General features: G+C 47.1%; 1 protein-coding gene across 1 annotated transcript in view; it reads right to left on the bottom strand.

Moving 5' to 3' along the window:
* cop1 (COP1 E3 ubiquitin ligase) overlaps positions 1-26145 on the bottom strand; it is a 43660-nt gene that overhangs the window by 15872 nt on the left and 1643 nt on the right. Inside the window, exons 2-17 of the mRNA XM_064341663.1 lie at positions 23358-23417; positions 22412-22509; positions 20880-20944; positions 18299-18418; positions 18077-18145; positions 17783-17842; positions 17334-17425; positions 16100-16154; positions 14519-14633; positions 13635-13770; positions 10735-10878; positions 6574-6682; positions 6105-6186; positions 5609-5725; positions 4978-5095; positions 4543-4667 (exon numbers count right to left, since the gene is read on the bottom strand). Of these exons, the coding sequence (XP_064197733.1) occupies positions 4543-4667; positions 4978-5095; positions 5609-5725; positions 6105-6186; positions 6574-6682; positions 10735-10878; positions 13635-13770; positions 14519-14633; positions 16100-16154; positions 17334-17425; positions 17783-17842; positions 18077-18145; positions 18299-18418; positions 20880-20944; positions 22412-22509; positions 23358-23417 (1565 nt within the window). The remainder of the gene's footprint in view (positions 1-4542; positions 4668-4977; positions 5096-5608; positions 5726-6104; positions 6187-6573; positions 6683-10734; positions 10879-13634; positions 13771-14518; positions 14634-16099; positions 16155-17333; positions 17426-17782; positions 17843-18076; positions 18146-18298; positions 18419-20879; positions 20945-22411; positions 22510-23357; positions 23418-26145) is intronic.

The raw sequence follows: 26145 nt of genomic DNA, 5'->3' as shown, positions 1-26145 counted from the left end.
TGAATGTAATAATTTAGCTCATAGTTTTTTTTTTTAAACAATCATTTTTAAGTGCAGAGTAATTTAAGAGGTCGGGTGGGTAATTAAATCAAACTTTCACATACTGCAGTGTACTCCGTGTGGGTGATGACAATTAAGACTTCAGATTTGTGATGTAAAATATTACGTAGATTCACCACCCCACCTGCAACAGCCACCCACACACACACGCATACACCCAAACCCCTCCTGCCCCCCTCCACCCCCAACAGCCACCCACACACACACACCCTAACCCCTCCTGCACACATACACACACATACACCCAAACCCCTCCTGCACACATACACACACATACACCCAAACCCCTCCTGCACACATACACACACATGCACACACCAACACACACATATACCCAAACCCCTCCTGCCCCCCTCCACCCCCAACAGCCACCCACACACATACACCCTGACCCCTCCTGCACACATACACACACATGCACACACCAACACACACATACACCCAAACCCCTCCTGCCCCCTCCACCCCCAACAGACACCCACACACATACACCCTAACCCCTCCTGCACACACAAATTCACACAACACCAAACTCGCACACAACACAACACAACACTAACACACGCATACATATACAACGAAACCCCTCCTGGACCACCCCACCTCTAACAGCCACCCACACACATACAACCAAACCCCACCCGCACACACGCACACACACACACACACACACAATGACTTTTCTAATTCCAATAAATGTGGGCCACGCTGGCATTCTGCGGGCAAAAGCACAAATGACCCCGGATCAACGGCGGCAGTCAGAGAGGCCTGCTGCGCATCGCTCCACCCGCAGCCAGCTGCTAGCACAGCTGCGCTCGACGATTTCAGCCACACACACAAAAAAAAAAAACCACCCCACAACCTCATTTCACAAATGCTTCTGGTAATATCGATATCACAGTACGGCGAGGTGAAATGACCTAGCCGCCGCCGGAGCTAGCGTGCGCATGCTATCCGTTTAAACCAGGGCAGGCTGACGATTGGCTGAACCGGGGCCGCTGCTGAAGAGGCCCGAGCCTCGTGATTAGAGACCGAGAGCACGGCGTGAGCACTCCGCTCCACCGCACAGCGACAGCGGCACCGAAATCAAGCGCAAACAGACGCCCGACTTCATTAGGCGACGCACGTCATTTACGGCTGGATAAAAATGACCTCTGAGAACCGCCAAGCGCGCTGGTCTTCTAGTATATTGTACTTCACAAATGAGTAAATGCTGAGGGTGCATGTGCATTTTAATTTGTGTCCGTGTGTGTGTGTGTGTGTACGCTCCTCAACATGAATATGTGTGAATGGTGGGTGTGACCGTTCCTCTCTTAGCTGGGAAATGTAGTCCTCCAGCAATTAAAAGGGGATGGCTCTCTAAAGTTAACTCTTATTTAGTGTGTGTGTGTGTGTGTGTGTGTGTGTGTATGCATGTACACTCCTCTACATGAATGTGTGTACATTGGGGGCGTGACCGTTCCTCTCCTAGCTGGGAAATGTAGTCCTCCAGCAATTAAAAGGGGGCTTCTAAAGTTAACTTTAGTGTGTGGGTGGTGGTGGTGGCAGTCCCCTCTACAGAAGTCGTACATGGGGGACTCCTCCAGCGGAATGTAGTCCTCAGCAATTAAGGATGGCTCAAAGCGAACCTAAACGCTGTGTCAAGCACTTCAAGCCCAGAGGGAAGCTTTCAGAGGGAAACGGATGCATCTCGGCAGCCGTCCGCTCATTTTAATAATGACTCACTCCCATTAAAACCCGGGCCGATCGGTCGGGGACCGGCCCGCGTCGGAAGATCAATGGCGGGTTAATTACGGTGTAATTTAACGGCCGCTGCGGACCTCGGTCCAGTTTCCGTCCAGGGGCCGGTCGGTAACCGGGCAGTTCTCCTCAGCTCTACCATGACGACCGCTCATCCAGAGCAGGACTGCTCTCTGGGCAGCACGGACACAAAACAATGACCTCACATTACGTTTATTTAGCGGACGCTTTTATCCAAAGCGACGTACAAAAGCGCACATCGTGGTCATCGGGACACACAGAACACACACGCAGAACATGGCCACTCTCTGGGCAGCACGCACTCAAAACATGATCGCTGTGTGCAGTACATGCACGCCACATGAACGTGGTCTACGCAGCACACACTATAAAACACGCCCGCTATCTTCAGACCGCCCTGCTCAATATGACCGAGGTCCATACAGTGCACACTATCCACACTCAACACGACCATCTGCGCACCATCTAAGAACAACACAAGGGATGGCATCCTTTTAAGGACAGTGCGACGTTGAGTTTAACTGACACCTGTTCCTACAAACCAAAAACGGTCAAAAATACAGGGTCCAGAACACACTGGAGTGTGCTGCAGCTCGGTGACTAAAACCCAAAAAAAAGGAGCGTCTTCACAGCTCAAAAATCCTCAATTTTTCTTTTTCCTTTAATCTCTTTCTGATAAGACGCAATTGATGTGTGACACAGTTTGAGACGCTTTCAGTCAAACTGGAAGATAACGCGCCGCGCCTCTCAAACAGCGCAGACAGAAACGTCACGCGGTGCAGTTCCTCTTCTGATTCTCTCTCTCTCACACACACACACACACGCACACACACACACACACACACACGCATACACACAAACACACACACACACGCAGGCACGCACACATGCATACACACGCACACAAACAATGATCGGTTAATGCACACACATTTTCATACTTTACTCATTTCACTAAGAATGTCACAGAGAGGTTTCTTTGTGCGTGCTGAGGTGTGTTAGCTGCTAACGCGGGCGCTAGCAGTCAAGGTGCCTCCTGAACAAACAGTCCTGGAGTCCCTCTCCTAACCTCACAATTCCCTCATTTGAACACAGTACACCTCCAGCATGTTTTCATTTTCACACCTCGGCATTCCATAATGTCCCCTGCAGCACCTGCCGGAGAGACAGGCACCGACATTACATGACTGGAGGGGGGTTATAATGGGTGTTAACATTTCAAAATAAAAGCCCTAACGTGCCAAAAAAAAAGTGCGTGGAATGAGTTTTTTTCTCGTACTGTAACCTAAGAATGTGAGTTAAAGAACTCGTGATAAGGGACGAGTGCAAAGCTTCAGTGGAATCACAAATATTTACCAGCCAAATGGTCTATATTGAAATCGAACAACTTTCTATTATTCCACACACTTGCTCTTTTTTTACCTCCTCATCTGTAAGCAGCTGTAAAGTGAGTTATTAAATTAAGTGGCAATCTCCAACATTATTGCCATTAGTGTCGGTGCCGTGTGATTGAGAGAGTCGGCTGGCAACCTGGGCGCAGAAACGATTCCCAGGTGGTGGATAAGGTTTTTACCGTGAGCTGCTTCAGTAAAAAAAAAAAAGCCCAGCGACACGACTGGTAATGGGGATTTTTATAAGGGTCTTACACAAAGCAGAAGAATCAATAAATGTCCTCGGTGACAAACAGTCAAATAGGTCTCACCCGGAGCATAATCACATTACAGAGAGGCCAGGCCTGAAAAGAACTGTAATTTTCCCCCAAGAAGACATCCTGCGGTACCCATTACTATCCGGCAAAAACGGATAAAAAGGATAAAGCCCCCGTGCTTCAGGATTGGGCTCCTCGGTCTCAAAAGCATTTAAAAGAAGGGTGTGTTCACACACTCGCATGCACGCACACGCAGAGACACCCACACACACTCACATATACAAACACACACACACATACACACACTCGCTCGCACACACACACAAACACGTGCACATGCAAACACACACACACACTCACATATACAAACACACACACACACATACACACACGTGCACATGCAAACACACACACATATACACAAGGAGACAGACAGAGACACACACGCACATGCAAACACACAGACAGACACACACACACACACACACTGTCCCCAGGCTACACTTTCTGAGGATCAGTAGCTAAGCACGCCGCGTGCCCACACCCTGACGCGCTGGATTAAACACACACTCTTCTCTGACACAGCGCCAGTGCGTCACCGTCATCCAGCTCTGACACAGCGCCAGTGCGTCACCATCATGCAGCTCTCTCAGCTGCAGCTCTCACTGCAGCACATTTACACTTCACCTGGAAGCCACAACACACCCCAAAATGGATGACTTTTTTTAGGCAATGTAAGTGCACTTAAGGAGCTCAAACACACATTTTTATACCAAATTACATCATATTTTAAAAAATAATTTTTCGAAATGAATTCCATTTATTCATTAATCCTCAGTTAGAATGAAAAGTACATTTTCCAGAGCACAATTGCTTCAAGTTACACACGTAATGATGTGGTCACCGAGCAATTATCCAAAGCACACTCAACAACATCGACGCACATTTAGTTCAGCACGACCACAATTAGTGTCTGAAGGCTGTGCATTACCCTAATAGAGAAGAACAAGGACAAAGTGCGTCATTAGTACATTTCAGGGACTGTTTGGTGAAGCCCAGCAGGACCCACTCACCGCAGGCTACGTAGTCCCCGTTGGAGGCCAGGCCCACAAAGTTCTTCTCGTTGATGTGACCCTTGAAGGAGCGCAGGCAGTGGGGCTTGTTAACGTTCCACAGCTTCAGCTGGCTGTCCGTGGAGCTGCGGGGGGAGAGAACGGAGCCGATTTCACATTTCGCGCCCGTACAGCAGAGCCACGCCCGTACTGCTAAGCCACACCCATACAACTGAGCCCCGCCCATTCGGTTGAGCAACACTCATACTGCTAAGCCACGCCCGTACGGCTGGGCCACGCCCATACTGCTGAGCCACGCCCGTACGGCACAGCCACGCCCCGTTTTTGGTTTCCGCTGCGAGGCCTCAGAAATCGAGCAGCGAGCAAACCGCACATAACCGCTACTATGGCGACGAACTGCAGCATTGCGCACTCTCCGGGGAGGCGGACACTTACGCGGAAACGATCTCCTCGCCGTTGACGAACTTGGCGTAAGAGACGGCTTTCCGGTGCCCCTTGAACACCATGATGGGCTGCTTGGTGTTGCGGAGGTCGTAGTAGTGGACACAGTGATCTGCGCGACAGGGAAGAAAGGGCACGTGAGGATCTGGCCCCGCCTCCAGCCTGTTTCTGAGAAATGATGACCCGTCTGTCGCCTGTCAAAAGTGACACACGGCTACTCCGATTGAAATGATTAATGAAAGCATTAACAGAAGAATACTCATGGTTTAAAAAAAAACACATTTCTAGAACTCAAATCTGAGATAGGTACATGACTGATTGATTGTAAAGTGGCCTAAATCATGGTCTAAAATCAGATTCTATATTCTGTATTAGGAACCTTATATTGTAATGATATTTCTGTTGTCCAATCATGGAGTACATTGATTACAGCAAACGGAATAATCCAAAAAGTGACTGGTGATGTTCTGCCATACTTCCAGAATGTTTGTGGAAATGAACCAATCACCATCCATACTGATCTGCTGGCAGTTACCAAAGTCCTCTGTGATTGGTGGAGCTCCTCAGGGCCATCCCCAAAACAGTAACCTCTACCCAGAGATTGCAGGGATTGGATGAGGCCTACCTGCGCAGCCGAAGGCGAGGTGGTACCTCGACGTGGGGCTGAACTTAACGCAGCACACGTTGGCCTTGGCCTCAATGCTGGCCACCGAATTGTCCAGGTTGGTGGACCATAGCTTCACTGAGAAAGACAACCAAGGAACAAAACAACCGTCTCATCAAGAGTATTCACATGCAGGACACCAAACCAACCATTTCAAGGGCAATGAAGCAAGAAGGGTAAAAATATGAACTTTTCTATTGACATCCAGGGAGCATGTCTTGATAACTGGTTATGGTTGGTATGGAGAAGAGGTGGAAAATCCAGGTTCAGAAAGTACAAGTCCTCCCCAGTACTCCGATCCAGTCACCTGGATTTGATAATTAGCTCAGTTCTTCAGCCAGGAGATAGAAATAATCAGTGAAATCAGCAGGTTTTCATGGATAAAATAAACATATGTGATTTCTGTTGCCTGGACTTTCCACTTCTGGTATGGAGGCGTCTCCCATCGCAGGCCTACCTTTAGCGTCATCGGAGCCAGAGGCCAAGAGTTTGGGGTCCATCAGGTTGAAATCCACACTCCAGCACCGTTTCTCGTGCTCCTGTAGGTTAGCAAACATCACTGAAAATGCTAGAACAGCGCCAACAATGATTGGTGGACACAAGGCCCACTTCCAACCCGAAAACCACAGGGAGCCACCAAGGAGCCACCACCTCCATTGTTCCGGCGATGCGTCGTTACGAAACGCACTCAGCGATTGGTGGAGCTCCATCACGTTTACTCCCAGCAAAGTGACATTACGACCGGCTTACCGCCATCATATCATCCCCTACGCAGAGCCGCAGGAGCCCGCGGGCAGAGACCCCATGCCGAGGGCCTCTCGGCGGGCAGCGTCGCCCAGGAAACCAGACGAATGACACACTTAGCGGTTCCGCCGGTGACAGTTGGGGAGCGTTTGGAGGACACACAAAGAGGCGAGGCGCCTTACCTGGTACACCTTCGACCTGTGCCCCGTGAAGCCGTCCCACAGGATGACGGTGCCCTCGTAGTCGCTGCTGGCCAGCAGGTTCTTGTGGTAACTGCTCCAGCTGATGCAGCTGCGGGTGGGCGGGGGGGGTATTGGGGGGGGACAGATGCACACGCTCAGCTCAAACGGCCTGCTCCGCACAGCTACTGTTCTACATCTCATTAACAAGGCCCCCGCTCCAGACCTGCTCTGCCTACTAAACGCATCATATTTATCAAACTCGGGCAGAAAAAAAAACTCAACAGAGGCCATAATAATAAAGGGAGGTGAAAAGGCTGAAAAATGGGTTTGCCTCGTTATTAAGATGCAAATACGGGTTGTTGAATTTAACAGCTATGGTGTTGTGCATAAACATTTTTTTCACAAACCCTTCTTTTTTTTTTTTTTTTACAGCATGGTCTTTATCTGGTTTGAAAAGCAATGAAGTTGAAAAGAGTACATCGGCAACCAGCGAAAACATTTTATCAATCCGACGAGGTAGGCAGCATGCATGTAACAATGCGGTAAAGAGCCGAACGTTAGCGCACCAATTACTCCACACAAAACGACGGCCATTTCGGTATGTCGTGTTAGGAGAAAACATAACGACGGCACACGAACACGCTGTTGCCTTGACCCGTGATGCCGGGGACGTATTAGCCCGCTATAATCATCAAAAGCTCCGCGCGCGGAAAAACAGCGGGCTAATGCCCCATCTCAGTAATAGGAGCGTAATGGCAGGGACTCGCACTGAAGTACCGCGCCGAGCGCACTTTGTGTTCGGTACACGCGCGCGGAGGACAGCGACTGAAATCTACGCTAATTCCAGAGACCGCGATCCGTTTTCGTTTTCTCCGGGAAACGCAGGCTGGACGGATGTTTTGGCGAGTGGGCAGCCACCCAGGAGCAGCCGAGCGAGGTGGGGGGGGGGGGGATAGGCAGCTGCATTTGTGGCCCAGCGATGAGTCACAGGGCGGCCTACTCAGGACAGGGGCGTGGTCATGGTGAGCAGTCTAGGGCTTTTTCTGCACAAGATTAACATGAGGACATGCGTCCAAATGCAAATGGATATTTGGACTTTCATGGCTTGGGGGTCGGGAGGGGGATGGGAGGCCTCTCTCATTTTCTTATTTTTCTCCTTTTTCCTTTTTACTTCACTTCACTTACCTCACTTCCATTTCACTTCCTGTCATTTTTAGATCTGTAATTGAATTATTCAAAAGCTGAGCAATTCCGCATTCATTAAAAAAAAAAAAAAAAAAAAAAAAGATTAAACCGGAAAATGAAATGCAAGTCCTCCCACACGAGAAAAGCCGGGATAAAGTTCATTAGCCAAGTGCAGAAAGCATCCCGCCCGCCCCTGGACATTCTCATTGGCTGCCTTTTTTTTGATAAGCGTGAGGGTGCGTGGGCGGAGTCTGTGGGCGACGCACTCTCGTTTCCCTCACTAGGAGAAACCCCCCGCAGCCAGTTCAGGGCTGCCTGTGTGGAAGCATCCGAAAAGGAGGCAAAAAAATTTGATCGACTGGCCCCTGTGAATCACGTCAGCGGGCTCGCGGTCACGCCCTCGTTCCTTGTCGGGACCACACAGGGTGTTCCCTTGGCTACGCCGCCGGGCCAACAGGCACGGGCGGAACGCTAACGGCCTCGTCCCGCGACAAGCCGGGCCGGTTCCAGCCGGGCCAGAGCTCCCGGAGTCGCTGTTGCGTTAGCGCCTGCCGGCTACCAGCTGCCAGGCGGAGATACGGCTCACACCGGCCCTCCCGCGGTTTCGGTGTTCCTGCCCAGATTCGGCAGAGCACGCTCGGCTTAAGGCCGGGGTAATCTCTCTGTTCGGAGTCTGGAGCTGCTGCCAATTTCAAACCGAGCAGGGGAATTGTTTTCATAACCGCAGCCGCGTAAGTGGCTAGCGCTCGAATGCAGCTAGCCGGCGATGACGCAGCAACCTGAGACACTGAGCTAACGCTGCTGAACGGGCGTCGAGTGAAAAAGAAGAAATTTAAGCGAGGTTTCCAGAAATAATGACACTGCCGTAGCTAATATTCTGTCTTGCGTTTTACCACATTTCATTTTAAGCTTTTTCCCTTCTTTAAAAATATAAAATATATAAAATTGGCATATTAGATACAGCACAGAAAACAGAAACAGAATTGCCATTTTCAGTTTAAATGTCAGCTGTGGTGTCCTGTCATTTGGCACTATGGATTTCAAAAGCCTAAGATCAGGCATTTATTGTGAAATGCCAATGACAGAGATTAGTGAGGAAGAAGCAGGATTAAGAGACTATCAGCCATGTCACTACGGGCTAAAATAACATCTTTCAGGTCCTGCAGTCAGTTATAAAACTTATAAACTCACAGAAAAAAAAAAGTTTTGGCCAGAGTACATACCACATTACGTCAGTATCTTTGGTTTACGAAAATCACTTTATAAAAAAAAATCAGAAAATACAAATCTCTTATTATTATGCTCAGTAATTAGCTTGCTTCGGTGCATTATTGAGTTATTCTTCAGTTATAGCAGAAGATTTATGTCTGAGACACGGCTTCATTTTTCAAATGGTCTGGGTGATCAGGAAATCCTATTTCCCTTTCGAAAATGGATCGCCCTTTTAAATTTTTCCACGCGAAACGTTGCCGTTGGGAGTCGTGCGAAGAACAACAAGGTGGGTGCCGCACCCTGTGCTTAATGGACCACTACACCTCTACACCGCTCCCCTGCAACGCGAGGACAGGGCCTGGCCTACCTCAGGCTGAAGGCATTACCGCAGATATTAGGCCTGCCTTTTCAGGACGTCGCACTCAATTGTGCTCACACCGACTCCAATCATCAACGTCACAGAGACCCGCGTCTGGGAAGGGAAGGCGCGGGGAACGTTCCCGCACGGGCGAAACGAATATAAATAAACGCTCACGACTCGAGCCTGCTATCTGGTACAACAGGTTAGAAGACTCCAAACAGGCAGGTCTGGTGTATGAACGTGCTGGTATGAATCGTGATACCAGCGCTGTGATTAGAGGTATGTAAAACTCATACGCGCGTTCAGTATTTCACACGGAATCTGTATTGAAAAACATTAATAAAAAATTTTTTAAAAACTGTTAACGTACACTGTGTTCGTCTGAACAAGCTCTGCTTGTTCCTTACATTCGCTTTCTCCCGACAGAAACCTGAAACGGAGAGACACTCGAGGAAACGTTACACATGGGAAACAAACATGGAGGAAATCATCGGCTCGGCGCAGCGTGAAGTGCTGTGAGACACGAGCACTGCTCAGCGGAGAGCTGGGGAGATTAGCCGAACCCCCCAGAGGTTCAACACTCAAATTCAGCCAAAACCCACAGATTCCTCTTCAGGAAACTTCACGTTTCCTCGCCATAGGCAGCGGTCTTCGACGGGGACGTTCAGCGACAGTACAGCAGCTTTCAGTCTCGTCTTCACGGTCCGCTCTTAACACCGTTAGAGCAAACCCGGTCCGTACCGCACACTCCACGGATTTAACGGCAACAGCGGCGAGGGCTGAGAGGTGCGGCTGCCTTTCACGTTTAACCGCAATCCGTTCGACGGTGTCATTCAAAACGCAATCCCTTCTTCCGCTGGAAGATCAGCTGACCCTCGAGCTGCTCTCTGATTGGCTTAAGGCTAAGAGGGTTCTCGGCCGACCCAGATTGTACAGGCGGAACGGGGAGTTACTGGTGTTGTCACACAATGGGGCGTGTGTGATAACGCTCACTGTAGGCACTCTCAATCAGAGTCTGGGTTGCGTCACACTGGGCATTAATCTTTCAATCGCAAATTTGTGACTAGAATACTAAGTGAACATTCTAACGCTGATTGTAACAATCGCTACTGGTAATGTTCTAGAACGCTGACTTAGAATTTAGAGAGAATTTTGAACCACGTTCCAAAAAGCCTACTCTTCAAAAGGGTTAAACTGACAGGGAACAATTCCGACTGAAAATAACAAAGACGACCGGACAGAACTCCTTTTTTGGCATCGCCGATTGCTTCCATCGAACTGTCCGAGCAGCCCGTCCGCCGGTAACAGAGCACGGCACCTGCTGGCGCGGGTCGGGCGGTGAACGAACCCGTCCCTCGCCAGCGTCCGGGGCAGGCGCGGAACGGGGCGGGGCGGGGCCGTACCTTATTTTGGAGTTGCAGGTCATCTCGTTGACGGGGTAATGGATGTCCACCGCGTCCTGGATCACCGTCCCGTACTCGAACACCTTGATTTTCTTGGTGACGCCGGCGATGGCGAAGTAATCACAGTCGCGGTCAAATTCAATACTGCAAAAAAAAAAGGGAGACAACATCGGGGGAGGGGGGACGGGGGGGACGGGGGGGGGGGGGGCGGGGATGAGTGAGTGTTCAAACGCTGAGACTTCAGAGCACATCTCCCACTCCACTGCCTTTTCCCATTACCGCTCAAATGGGAGCGGGTGTGACGCTCACTCCCATTCATGAATATTTTGCCGGGCGGGCGCTGTCCTCCGATACCTCTCAGCCCCCGCAAGGACTGCTGATTACTGCCTTTCTGCGGGAAAGGAGCCGTGTCCCTCCTGAAATAACATTGTTGTAGGTTATAGCAGACCAAGGGAGCGCGAGAGGGGGAAGAATAAAAATATTCCGATTGCAAAGAACTTCACGGTTATAATGACCATCGCGGTGGCGATTTAAAAAAAAAAAAGCTGATTTCTCATAAGGCTCAGGCAACTGTGTATATCCACTGATGTATGCTACTTGGAAAAATAATGTTTTTGAGGGGGGGGCATCAATTTTTTCTCCAAGACTCTCCACTTAGGACTGGTTCCTTGGGGTAAAAAATAAATCAGCGTCTTGAAGAATGCCACAGAAATACGGACATGCACGCAGTTTAATTTTACACGCTGTTTCGCGTCTTTATCGTTTGAAAGGACTGAGTAATTGGATGTGCAAAAAGCCCCCCGTGACACACTTCCAGGGCCCATTCATCTTTGCAGAAGCCTGTACGTGCACCTCTGCCACACGGGAATTTAACAAGGGAGAGAGGAGCCAGGGAGTTCCTTTAATGTGCGCAACTCGCCAGCGTTCCCCAGAACCAGGACCGATGCGCGTGCAGCTGATTAGCCCCGACGTCATCAAACTGCAAGCTTTCATTCAGGGATAACACCCGGTACCTGGCTGGCCAGCTGCAGCATCAGTATCCAAGCGATGCAGCTGTTCAAATTTATACAAAAAGAAAGTTTCCAAGATACACAGTAATAAGATTTTTTTTTTCTTTAAACTGCTTGTTTTGCTTTGATAATTATTCATTATCAAGTTTCAGCACCTAAAAAAAGATGCATATTAGGAAAAACTTTTTGTAAGTCGAGCACGTCTTTGTGACTTGAACTATGAGCTACGGCAAATCTATCTGAATTTCATAATAAATTGTAACAAAATCAAAGCTTTTCTAGAAATTTTCTTCCAAGATGTTGCCTTCGAAAATATTCCCTCAGGTTTGTACAAGTGGCCTGTATGTTAAACTCACACATCTAGCGATGTGTAATTTAAATCCTTAATTTAAATCCTTGGTTAATTTGTTTCAGACCGGGCCTGAAAACTGCCCAAGTCCCGACGGGCCCTACGTTTACAAAAATCAATCGCATTATCCACCGCCCTCGTACCTCAAACCGAACTCTGACCGCTGCTCCGTTTCCACGACGCCTACGGGCCGAGAGCAAGACAAATGCAAACAATAATGGATCCTCGGCAGGCCGGCTCGGGGAGGCCGGGGGGAGTCTTTATCCGTTTACCACGCGGTCTCTTCATTTACAACCCTTTTAATTCCACTCCTTGGTTGTCTTGAGCGTGCCCAGTCCGGCCAGAGCCGCAGGGATGTGGGCGGAGCCACGCTTAACCCTCCCTCCCCCCCCCCCCCCCCCACCTCCCCGTTCCTCTCCGGAGAAACATTCTCTCGCCCCAAATCCTTCAGCTTGAAGGGCTCCCAAAAAGAGAGGAGGCAGAGGCCGGAAAGCCTCCCTGTTCCCCGCGAAATGAAGGACGGCGTTAAAAATTCCATCAAGCTTCAAATTCAATTTACATAATCAGTGTTTTTGTTTGTTTTTTTTCCGGCCACATTGTCTCAGGTCTGAGGCTTTTCATCACGAGCGGTAAAATATGCATCCAGCTCTCCTTTCCCAGAATGCAGCTCGCCCAAGAACCTCATGAATAGTAATCGACGCGCTGCTAAGTGTGAAGCAATTACCAGCGCCGAGGCAAAACATATCAGAGCGTTCAAAAAAAAAAAAAAAAAACACGACGAAGACCGAGATGAACTGAAAGACTGTCGGGAGACAAAGCAAACAACAGAATGGACCAAAACAAAAAAAGAAGGAAATAATTAAAATGGAGACTGCGGGGTGGCTGTCAAACAGTTGCACTTATTGAGCTGTGCCATCCACCTCCATCGCCTCCTGTAGCAGTCCAGTGGCTTCTAACCCAGAAATCGCCCATGGAAAAAAAAAAAAATACACAAACAGGACTGGCTTCGCAAAATTTAATCAGCCTCCAAAGAATTCTGGGGAGATTTTCTATCGTGTAACAGCTTAGGTTGGGAGGACTGCAAGCTCCAGAAATCTGGAAAGTGCTGCAGTGTGTGTCAAGGCAGGATATTAAGGACACGTCCCAGTGGTTTGGGCTGTCTCTCGCGAGCGTCACGGAAGAGCCACATCCCAAAGTTCAAAATAAAAAGCCAGAGACTGCCAGAGACCTGTAAATAACGAGCGGAGCTTCCCCGCCACTTCAGAGCGGCTGCAGAAAGCAATAAGACTTCCCGCGGAGCCTCTGCTCCGAAGCCACGGCTGAGCCCTGCTCCCAACGCATCCTCCGGAAAGACCAGCCGAGGAGGAGAGGAGGGTAGTCCTCCTGTGCAAGACTACCACCTTCTGGCCCAGTGAAGAAGGAAGTGAATCTGCTGACTGCATGCTGAATGTACTGTGAGACGCACGCACGCGTACACACATGCACACACACACACACACACACGCGCGTACACGCACACACAAATATACGCGAACACATACCTGGACACAATACTGGAGCCGTTGTAGAGGTCGCTGGCGTAGGAGAGCGTGGCCAGGGGCCGCACGGAGTTGTATCGCGTGAACTTTGAGAGGCACTCCATGAAATCATCCAGCTGGTTCACAGTCCTGCCCTCGTCTGAGAGAGAGGAAAAAACAACACGATGAACGCAATTAAATCCTTCAGTATAGGCTATATCTTCCCTCTAATTCTGACACTTACAATATGTAACCCTTCAATTGTTCAAATTTTTTCATTTTTTGTCACACGCCAACATCTCCATGCATTGTGGCGGTTTCTCGAAGACCAGAACTTCACATTCTAAAGGTGGCTAAATAATTAGGCAGACGAATCGTCGAGGTGACGGTGGCAGTTGCCGGGCCAACTGCAGTCGCTGTCTCACAAAGTCAAAGTCGCCAGCTAAGCCCTAGGCTGAGCTGGGAAAGAACCCTGCCGGTTATTTAAGAGAACGGGAGCACTCACAGGAACCGCCACCTCACAGGACCCCTGAGCTTGAATATTCATGCCATACACTTCAGCTAGAACCAGTTTCCTGGTAAAAAGGCTCATTTGTGCATCCCCTTGCCAGATATCAGCATAGCTGTACGTATGTTATGTTTCTACACTCCTGGCCTTTAACAGAGAAAAGCACTGCTTACAACAGAGTTAATTATAGGATCCATGTGCTCCTTAAATTATGTTCTTCCAAATTACAGCATGTAGAGTTGTTGCTTGTGAGGAATAGCTTTCCAGATCATGTTACAGAAGCAGTGACTCTTGGGAAATTCAAGAACAGGCTTGAAATTGTGCAAAATATCGGTACTTTCGACAAAATCAGTCGAAAGTCTAAACAGGCTGGATGACCTGCAGCGGAGTTTGGCTTCACCTGTGATCCGCGACATCCTGTTGGAGAAGTAGCACTGCTCCAGGTCCTCGAAATGAGCCGTCAGCCTCTTTCGCCGCGAGGCCAGGGTGCTGTTGTACCACGTCTGCCTCTTCCCCTGTCGGAGAAAACCATTTTACCAACACCCACCGGGCCTGTGTCAGAACCTGCGCACAGCCACTGTATTCTACGTGTATGTATTCTATGGTAATCTTCGGAACAGGAGTTACACATTCTGTGGTAAACTGCAGATGTATCTGTTAAGAAGTTACAATATGGTCCCTGCCTGTCTGTCTGTCTGTCTGTCTGTCTGTCAGGAGCTAGGGCAAGGGTGGGCAATCACAGTCCTGGGGGGTCGATGGTTCACTTGCAGATTACATCTCAATAAAATATGTCATACAGCCAGTCTTCGGCTGTTGTTCATGCTCTTCAATAAAAGCAGTTGAAATGTCAGCTGGCGTGAATGTTGGGCTAATTAAGTCATTAAGGCCAGAGGCTGGCATGAAAACCAGAAACAGATACAGCCCTCGTTGCCTGTCTCTGCGCCAAGGTCACTGAGAAACTGAAACTTTCTAAGCCCAATGTGTGAATGAGTAAATTCCCTTTCTGTGACCCATCCCTTATAAAACTACAGCCCAACACATAGTGAAATACAGAATATAAATATTTTACCAACACAACTACGCACACTGCAACTAGAACATTGTGCGTAGCAAGTGTGGTGTTTAATGGTGTAGATGTCCATGGAAACCACAGAAATATAGTAGGTCATTTCCATCATCCACCCTTTGGCCCAGTGCACCACCGTGTGGGCTGGGAACCACTAACCTATGTTACACATCACCTGTGCTCCACTCCCCAGTAAAAGGTGCAAAAGTCAGACGGGAACAAGCGCACATGAAAGTTCTGGGCGTAGGGTGCAGAAACAAAAATGCCCCATTATTGAAAAAAAAAAACGACAGAACAGGAAACCCGTGCACTAAATTATTTTCCAAAAGACAGAGAGATATTGTCATTTGACCACGAGACGGTTAACGTTTCGGTCCGCTGGCTTTCATCAGAACAACATCAAGCATCGTGCAATCATGCCCCCCCCCCCCTTCCCATCGGAGCCGGTTATCCGGCCGAAAGCCGGCGAAATGAACCCTATCGAGGCGCTACGAAATCCCAAACCCGGAGTGCCACTCCGCTTCCTGTCATTTCGGTAATAACACCCTTTTCGCGAGGCGTCGATAAACACCAAACGCCAAACACGCGACGGAAATTTGCCTGCGGGGGAGGGAGAGAGAGAGAGAGAGAGAGAGAGAGACAGAGAGAGAGAGATAGAGAGAGAGAGAGAGAGAGAGAGAGAGAGAGAGAGCCTCGGTTCTGTCGAGGACGCGGTCTCCGTGAAGAGCGCGAGGAAACGGAGGGAAAAAAAAAAAAGGGTAATCGCCGGCGGCGGCGGCCAATCAGCCGCCTTCCCTCCATTTACATACAAATCTGAAATGGAAAGTGGCAATCTGGCCCAATCCTGAACCGGGGTCCCTGCCGGGGGGGAGGAAAACGCCCGGCAACAGAACACAACGAGCGCTAAAAACTCACCTGTGAGCTGGCTCCGAATCCGGGGGGAGGGGTGTACTCTGCCGGATCCGCAATACTGCTCAAACGACAACAACAACAACCCATCATAAGCACACACACACACACACCGCGTAAGCCCTCACACCTCTTTACAGATCACAAAAACACAACCCCCAACACCCCCACCCCCACACCTCCCGCATCACACACGCAATCGAAAATGGCGTCTGACTGCCCGATTTAAATTCCGGACCGCGAGTAAAAAAGCGCGGTTTCCGTATTCGTTTACGAACGCGCCAATCAGTCCACGGCCGGGAAGTTCATTACCAATCAGAGAAACCCAATTAGCGGCCGGATACAGATTACTTCAGAGAACAAAGGGAGCTGCAAATTTCCACAGCGCCTCAGCCGCTCAGAACGCGCTCTCCGCAATTCGGCCCCAGCAGCAGAAGCGGGAATTAAAGGGAGTGACATCACTGCAACCAGTTCACACACAGCAGGGAGAAAACTAGGTTCGCTTTTCCACGTTTACAAAGCTGCTGCGCTGAAAACTCTACATTCCTCACAAAAATGATAACCGAGACGAGGCGCGACTCGTGAAAAGAGGTCTGATTTGAGAGCCGATGACGGCCGCCACGTTCTCAGTTTTGATTGGGCGTTCGCCCGCCCGTCCTGCAGTGCAGGTACTGGGCCTAAATTAGGCTTTAAATGGCCGCTCCGGGGAGACTCAAACATGACTCATCCACTCGCAGCTCCGACAGCCCAGCCCAGCCCAGCCCAGCCATTCATTCTGATGCTAAAAATCCAACTGCAGATATAAACAGGTTTAAAAATACCCCTCCGGTGAGGCCCTTTGAGACGCAACGGACGTTTAAAAGCAGGAAGGAGGCTCATTTGTCTCGAGGGGGAAAAAAAATAAACAAGTAAAGCGGCAACAGCTGGCTCGTTTTCAGATGAAGAATTCTGGGCTTTTGCTTACGCGAAGGCCTGGCGTGCGAAACATCAGCGTAGGGCTGAGATTTGGGTTACCTGTGAGGAGGGGAGTGCTGAGATTTGGGTTACCTGTGAGGAGGGGAGGGCTGAGATTTGGGTTACCTGTGAGGAGGGAGTGCTAGATTGGTACCTGTGAGGAGGGGAGGGCTGAGATTTGGGTTACCTGTGAGGAGGGGAGGGCTGAGATTTGGGTTACCTGTGAGGAGGGGAGGGCTGAGATTTGGGTTACCTGTGAGGAGGGGAGGGCTGAGATTTGGGTTACCTGTGAGGAGGGGAGTGCACCTCGAACTGAGGAACGGTGCTGTCCAGGTTATGGTCCGAATCGCTCACCGGAGAGTACAGCCCGCTCATCTCCTGAGACGGATCGCACACACACACACACACACAGAGAGCTCAGGTCAGACGAACACAGCGCCCTCTGCAGGCCGCTAAGACGACTGCCCATGGTGCCTTCACATCAGTCAGTTCCATTCACCGATAAAGGTTCAGTTGCAAGAAATAGAATACAGAACACACATGCAAACCGATGGATGGTTTTACACCCACTGATGAACGTTGCAAGTAGCCAAATCTGATGTGTATTCAACAAAAGTTTAAAAATAAACACACAATTACTAACAACAAAGGGGTTATTCAACAATGGGAAATTTACTGCATATTCACAAAATAAAACATCTTGCAGTCAGGAGCCAGCATTTATTTGTTCCTCACCTCCACTCGTTTGATATCTTCTTCCAAAAAGTTCAGCTCCTTCTGTAACTGCTCCAGTTGCTGCAAAATAAAGACAGATTTGCTTACCCTCCACACAAAGCCGTCAAAAGGGCAGTCACAGCTGAAAGACAAATTTTAAGTCTAGAGCATCACTGTCCTTTAACTGACAACCTGAAACGCAGAACCTCAGGTGAAAAACCGACATATCCAGCCATATGCAGCTGCACTAGCAATGCTGCTCAGATACCAAAAAAAAAAAACTGACAAGAGATTAACGACAAACTGGAAACAAACCTCTCTTTTATTTCTTCTGGCTTCTTTGAAGAATTCCATTAAGATTTGGAGCTGAGCCGCCTGCGATTCCTAACGTGGGAAAAAGAACAGAAACGCGGCAACGTCAGCGGCATGAACGCCACGGGCAGGCACGAACGCCGCAGGGGCGCTATATCAACCGGGCCCCAGCGAGGAGTGCCGACTCAACAGCGCCCCCCCCCTGGCGAGGAGAGCGATACGCACCGCTTCCAGCTGCTTCTTCTTCTGCACCAGCAGCTCCAGCATGAAGTTGACGTTGGCGAGGTCCAGGTTCTCCTGGTCCGTGCCCAGGACGTCCTGGAACACCTGCCATCTGTGGCCGTTCTGGAAAACACGAAGAGGGGCAAACTCAAACGTCGACGTTTAGCCCACGTAGTGCTACTGGCTGCGTTTTGGGTAGCTAGGACCATGGCGCTTTCCGATAAAAAGGTCCTTGTTAAATTAGCCGTTCAGCCATTATCACCCCCGCAGCAGCTATAATTGAACACCTGATTGATATCACATATGGTGACATGAGCAGAATAAAATCATAATCAGGACTTGCAAGTTATGCCATCTTTGTTCTGCACAACATGCACACAACATCTTGGGGTTCTGTTCAGACAAGAGCATGAACTCTTAACTGTTACAATAAAAATCATCGAGTCTGCCTTTGTGCGCAAATGTGTCAACCATCAAAACACGTCACAAATACAGAACGTTGGGCAAATCTCATTCGGTTAAGTAACGGAGCTTAGACTTCAGCCACTGCAGCTGAATGATGTGGTTTAACGTGTGCATTTTCATGCGGGGAGCGATGCAGTCTCCTGGAGTTTACATAAGCTGGCCATTTATAAACGGACGTTTTTTACCGAAGCTTTAGCCAGCGCTAAAGGGTAGCCCAATCTCTTTAAGTATGCGAGGGCGGACTTTGCACATGGTACCACTAAGAGATGTGACTACCAGCACGCCCGTTTTCATCATCCTGGGCATAAAGACTGCTTGAGCTGCCGTTAGAAGGAATGTTTAACAAAAAAAACAAAAAAAGAACAAGCCCCTTTCTGACAAACTAAAAAAAATTTTTTTTAAAGCCCCACATTTTTCTGAGATTTGGGACCTGTGGCATAGTGTACAGAATTTAAAACGTTCTTTTTCGACACCGGACTGGGACTTTGATCTGAAAAAAAAAAACCCAGCAGTACAGAAGAGTAATATACAGTAGAAATTAACTTTAGCTTTAGCTGTTCCCCGCGGGTCGCGGCTTACCGGAGTTACTGTTCTATAATACATTAGCGGCGCTGCGTTCATAATGGCGGGACCCATATTGGACTTTATACTGTCACACCGCTGCGGGAAAACTCCCAGTAAACAGAACCGCAGGCTTCAGGGGAACCGAGCACAAGAGCCTCGCGGCATTAGCAACATTAAAAACAAGCCACATTTATTTTTATTTTTTTATTTTTTTTTACTGGCTGCCCGTTACCTTTTTATGCCGGTTATAAAACTTCCCCGCAGGCTAGCGGCTTATCTTTAAATTACTTCAATTAAACCCGCATCAGTATTGCATTCGCTTTTAAACCTCCCTCTGCTAATGACGATTTTGTTTAACGACTTGAATTAATCTGACACAAAGCTGCTGGTACCATTAGCGAGCTGACAAAGGAGCGCAAACAAAAAAAGGCCCTAAAAACCTCGCACAACATACTTTTTTTATTTTATTACTTCCGCCTCCTCCTGCGTTTAGGGCTTTATTCGATTTTCCTACGCTCGACCTGCATATCTAACAAAGAACAATCGATAATTCTAATAAATGTTTACCCGTCCTCAGGGTTAAAAAAAAAATTACACTATCCTGCATTTAACAGTAATGATGACAAGCCCCAAAATGTTGTTTTTTTCCAGCATGAAATCTCATTTCCTTGAGTAACCCTACCATTAGAAATGGTTATAAAAGCGGTGCACCATCAGCATACGAAGACTGTCTTACAAAAGTTTAAGTTAACGAAGTTAAGTCCCGCACATCGACAATGGGGGGAAAAAACCTATTACGATGTGCATTTTGTAGTAAATCGAGTGGTGTAGAATGAAGAAAGGCAATCTGTCTGGACTGTGAAGTAGGAAAACAGTTATTCTCCCATGTGTTGATGAGTGACAGGCTGTTTCTATATGGAAAAATACCGAGTTAGGGTTTCAAATTCAATGAAGAGGCTTTATCAAAGGGGGTCTGGGGAAGATGGGTCATTTTTGACCCTGTGGTCAGGGGACTGTATGAAGACAATATAATTAATATGTGGGAGGTATTAATGCATTTGCTGGAATCAACCCAACCCCTGAAAACATCCCATAACCCTACAAGGTCATAAGCCACTTCATTATCAACCGACTGTCCCACAAAACAAGCAGGCAGCCACTGCGGATATATAAAATCATACCAAAGAGCGCCGCTTCTGACATGTCAGCATGACTAATTACATTTGTTTTGAGGGTATAAATGACTGTGCAGCTTATAAGGAAGAATCCTCCTGTATTTTTCTGGAAAATAACAACAAATTATAGCTTCTTCCGTTCATGATGCTTCTGCCTCCAACACACCGGCACTGATTGAGTTTACTTTTAAAAACAAATAAGAACAAATATTAAAACAGAAAGAACAAGGAAGGACAAACCTAATTATTCTAGATTAATATGATAAAAAAATTCTGTTACCATGGTGTTTTCAACACTTGATAACGTTTTTATCAGTCGGCAAAATGAACAGCGCTCACTGAACAACAGTCAGATAAGGCGGATCCAAACGAACACTTACCGGGTGGTCCAGTTTAAGTCGTTTCTCCTCTGATCTCTGCTTCTGTTTGAGGATGAGTTCATTCACTGCAGCGTAACGAAGACAAGAGTGGAATTAACTAAACGCTTTTTACACAGTAATCTTCTGCAAGATAAAAGATGACCCTGCACTACCTTTCCACTGCATGGGGTAAACAAAAATTAATTAGAAACACCCCATGTTCTCAACCGACCTTACAATGACACTTACAGCAACACACTAATGCTAGTACTACTGACTCTATAGGTATGGCCTATGCCACCAACGATAGTGACAAAATACAACAGTAATAGTGCACAACATGAGCACGAAGGGCCCCTTCTCCATGGTTTGTGGTGCAGAGATCGAAAGAGGCAGACCGGAAAAATGTGCAACACAGCTCAGGGGTCACTTTAGGTCACGCCATGTTTTCACATTTTAAAAGGGAAACAGCACCCAGGAAGAGGAAAAAACTCAAATGCAGAAAAGGGAAACTTGAGAAAGATCCTCATTTGGTTCCTGTTTCAGAACCGTTTACTTTTCTGTCGTCCGTTTTTGAAAGGCTGTGGACGCCGTCCATAAGCACAATGGAACAGTGCACTGTGGGATTGGTGGCTGTCTGGCTATAAAGCTTACTCTTTGAAGAGGAAGTTCACTCATACTTGGTATCCAGGGGTCCTTGGTTTATATTATTGCATTTTCATTTAGCTTTTTTGTTTTTTTTTTTCCATTTCAATACCTTGGTTTCACATCAAATCAGTGACTGTTAAAGTCAAACCCGTGGACGGCAAGAGTGACCGAAGCATTCAAAAGCGGAGGCTTTGGAGCCAAACGAAGGTAGCAATCCCACAGCGCACTGCTTAATTTTGTTTCCAGAAAAAAAGGCTTTTTAAAAGCAAATAACCAGAATAAGTATTATTATTTCTGGGCTTTTTAAAAGGAAAAAAAACATAAATAATGCCATTTCTGACCAAATGAGAGATTCTCCACTTCCCATTTTCTGCATTTTGAGTTTGTGGTTTTTAAGCATGACTATTTAAATGGTTCCCTTTTAGGAAGTTTGTTTTCAGTTTCCAAACCTAATGCAAAAGCACTATGGCAAAATTAAGAGAAAGAGCATTTATTTTTTTTTTTTGTTAGATTGAGGTCCTGACTCACTGTGGGCATTAACACACCCAAAGCACTTAACGCAGAGAAGAAGGGGGGGTTCCTCGCTCACAGTTCTGAGCCTCAGTATTTCGACCTGGCAACCGAGCCATTAATAATCCCCTCTCTCTCCGCCTCAGCAGAATCGGCTGATGTGCATCACCCAGGTGGGGGCCACACACTGGTGGTTAAGGTCAGTTCCCTCACTTCTCTGTGCACCTCCTCAGATGGTGAGATGAAAGTGCATAATACATGTAATCCAATATAATAACTGCAATCAATTAATGGTACTGTATTTGTAACGCCAATGTTGCAAAATAAGAAATATACATATGTGAAATCCGCTCCAAGGGGAAGATTCTCAATGCAAACGGTAATTTTGAACATACCAAGAAAGTTTGGATAGAGTTGATCCACGTTATCGATGATGTAATTACATTTTGGACACCTGTTACTGTCCTCCAGACTCTGACGAATACACCTGTAACTGAAGCAGAGAAGGCAAAGAACCATGGGAATTGGAGTTCTGAAATCATGGACAGCAACTACAAGTGCTTGTGGGCTCATACGCACACACTTACACACACACAGACACACTACAACAACAACAACAACACACACACACACACACACACACACACACACACACAGAGTTTACGCTCATCATACTGCCCTGTCATGAAAATATCTAGCTGGCACTATTGAGTTATCAGCTGTGAAATAAGCAGAGGAAAGAGTATGAGGAGTCAGCACAGCTCTGCTTCATCAGTTCCATCCACCCTCTCACTGCACTGCTCTGCACACAGTGAAAGAGCGCATGAATACAGAATCAACTGACAGGTGCACCGAGAAATAAAAATCTCTCTAGTGTAACCCATAACCATCAGCATAATTACGCTTATTATGCTTATAGTTATTGTTATAGCGTGACCAGGGACGAACACTCCAAAACCTCAAAAAACCAAAAGATAAAAAATTAATTAAATACATGCATAAACTGAATGAACCAGGCTTCACAAAATATCCCAGTGGAACTTACACAGGCTGTCATTTATTCTCACTTGATTTGTGGAGAAAATGCACCCACGCGCAATCGGGCTCCCAAAAGGGATGATTTGTTTGGCAAGAAAGCCGGATAAGGTCCTCGTCCTGTGGCCTTTTTCTGGTGAAGTTCACCGGCTGAAGCCTCATTCGGTTTCCCCGGACAACAAATGAGCTCATCTGGAGTGCAGGCCAACGAGTGCAATTTCTCCTCACCTCATTACTGACGCGCACCTGTAGGCTACTCGGAAACACGCATGAGTACGCACGCCTCATCTCGCCCCGTGCACTTACCAGAAACTGTGTCCGCATTTCGTCATGTGCGCCTCCTCGATCATTTCAAAGCAGATGGGGCTGAAAAACAAGTCAAAAGACAGGTGTTTATCCAAAGGGGCGCGGCATAGGCTACTCTTTGACACGAACCGTCTTGTTCGGTACACATTACATTACATTACAAGCATTTAGCAGACGCTCTTATCCAGAGCGAATTAGGTTACATTGTATCCAATTATACAGCTGGCTATATACTGGAGCAATGCAGGTTAAGTACCTTGCTCAAGGGTACAACGGCAGTGTCCTGCCGGAGAGTCGAACCTGAGACCTTTAGGTTACCAGACCAACTCCTTAGCCATTATGCTACACCTTTAACGTAAACCAACCATGTACCTTGTTTTGCTTCCTCCTTTCTGCAATCCACGTGCATGTGCACATCTCTCTTAAGGACACAACGGGCAGTAACTGAAACCCAGCCCTGTGTCCTAACCTTCAGTGTACATACCACAGCCATGCAAAAGCTCAGTTCATCCCAGCACAAAACACACTCAACCAGCCACTTAACGGACATCGATTATTCAACAAAACACATCTGGAGTTGTTTTATATTAAGCAGGAGATCCACTATATATATTACAAATGGATATGGCTGTCAGTATGAACATTCCCATAATGTTAACCTAAATAAATAGCATAGGTCTAGTCTAGCTGGCTACACTCAGATGTTTTCTCATCTTAATAAATCTGTAATTTTAGTAATATTTCAAAATATCAGTAGCTGGCAAGCATCTACATTCAATTCAATCAATTTTAATAGTCACATATAATTTTTTTTACTGTAATAAATATCAGAAGAAATCAGTCAACCAACTTAAATCCACCAGCACAACGCTCTGACAGTGCTGAGGTTTGAGTCTTTCGGCTTCTTCTAAGTACAAAGTGTCAGAGAGCCTAACTACACAGCAAAGAAAACTCTATACTGAAACTACTGCTACTATCCATTATCCATCCAGCCGGAGTTATAAACTGATATCTGAACTCAACCTGCTGCAAATGAGATGCCTGATATGGTAGACAAGTATGATGCTATCATGGACCTATTTTATCACAGGAAAGCAGCCAGGAAATAGCTTTGAGCAATTTGATTTCCTTCAATCCTGCATTTTCATTTTTACGACATGCACATTCAAACTAAATCTTTGCAATAATTTCTAGGATGTGACGTGCAAAAGTACACTGGTGTGCGATATCATACCCCACACATTTCAACTACCAAACCAAACCACCTCCAATTACTATCAGACTGCTTGCGAAATGGCAAAAGGAGCAGTAGGTGCATAGGCTACTCATATAAAGTGCTATCCCTCCTAGACCAACAGAATTCGACCAACAGAAATTCCAACAGAGAATTTTCAGTGGCCACTGCTCACTTCTATCAAACTTACTTCCTTACTATCTGTCTTACTTCCTTACTTGTGTTACTCTGAAATGCACATGATCTATTTAACTGATATAGGCCTACTGCAAAGAGCAAACGCAAAGGTTTGAGCCAAGTCTTCAATTTTCTACTGAAGTTTAGCAACAAAAAAAAAAGGAAAAAACAAACAAAAAAACTTACATACATACGGTGCATGCAGATTTTGGGGGAAAGGGGATTAAAAACAAAAACAACACAACTGTAAAAATGAAGTGGTTTAATGCTCAATTACTCAAGAACTCGAGCCCACCCATACTGACTGCAGGCAGTTCCTACAGAGCTCAAGATTCTGACACAGGATTGCAACGAGCAGCTCCATTCTCAGAGATTGGAATAAGCAAACGGTGCACGGCTGTCCTATTTATAAGAGACCTGCTGTGAACCCATTATTTTGTGTGTGCTTTCTACACCGCAACTCCAGTTGAACCAATCAGTGCACGGCACAGCTGAGACAGGCTTTCTCACAACATTGTATTAAGGAGGCTGGTGTTCACCTAGCTACAACCAGCCAAGTCGCACTTCTACAAATAGGATTCATACAAACAAAACAGCACTCCCACATATAACTTGAAGAATATTAGATTCACTCAGATTGACTTCAGGATTGACTTCAGAGTGGAAGCGATGCAGTCACACAAACTTCCGACACAAAAGAAAATGACTCAGGAATAGTAAGTTTGTGAGCTCTGCAAATTAGGGAAAGGTGCCCATAGAAGTTTCTAGCTCACGCCGAAGTCAGTGCAGTCCAGTTTGGCTGAATATTTCCATACATCTTAAATGTGCCTACTATGGTTTCAGCCCCACAGCATTCCAAGTGTGTAAAGCTGAATAAGCCAGCCCACACACTAGGCCGAATTACTGTTTGCTCAGCACAAACTTTATGTAAATTCAATTAAGACACACAATTCCCAAAACTGCCAGACCAAAGATTCTCATGCCTTCGATGGAACTTCGTGGTAGGAAACAGGACGGGACAGCCAGTTTGAGTACCTCATGCAAACTTATTGATATGTCCCGCACCGCAACCAGTTTCATTCCTGCACACATTGATTTCAGCCAAAAAATTGAAACAATTGGCCAGATCCAGTTTCCACAGTATTACAGTATTTCACGTCCAAATTTTGCAAATGGGAATATTAATACTAACCTCACATGCTACTTAGAAAGTAGTTCGATGGATTAAAGAGATCTTTTCTGAAGGTCTGCACAACATAACAGTCATAGGTGTAATTTACACATTTGTTTACAAACTTAAGGCCACACCCAGTCTACAGGACATAAACAGTATCAGAACGCAGCCTAGCTCCTTCAGCTCCGACTGACATTAATGTT

The sequence above is a fragment of the Anguilla rostrata genome, chromosome 6 (genome assembly GCF_018555375.3).
Source record: "Anguilla rostrata isolate EN2019 chromosome 6, ASM1855537v3, whole genome shotgun sequence".
Lineage (NCBI taxonomy): Eukaryota > Metazoa > Chordata > Actinopteri > Anguilliformes > Anguillidae > Anguilla > Anguilla rostrata.
Note: the sequence above shows the minus strand (reverse complement) of the source record. Positions and strands in the feature narration are given on the sequence as shown.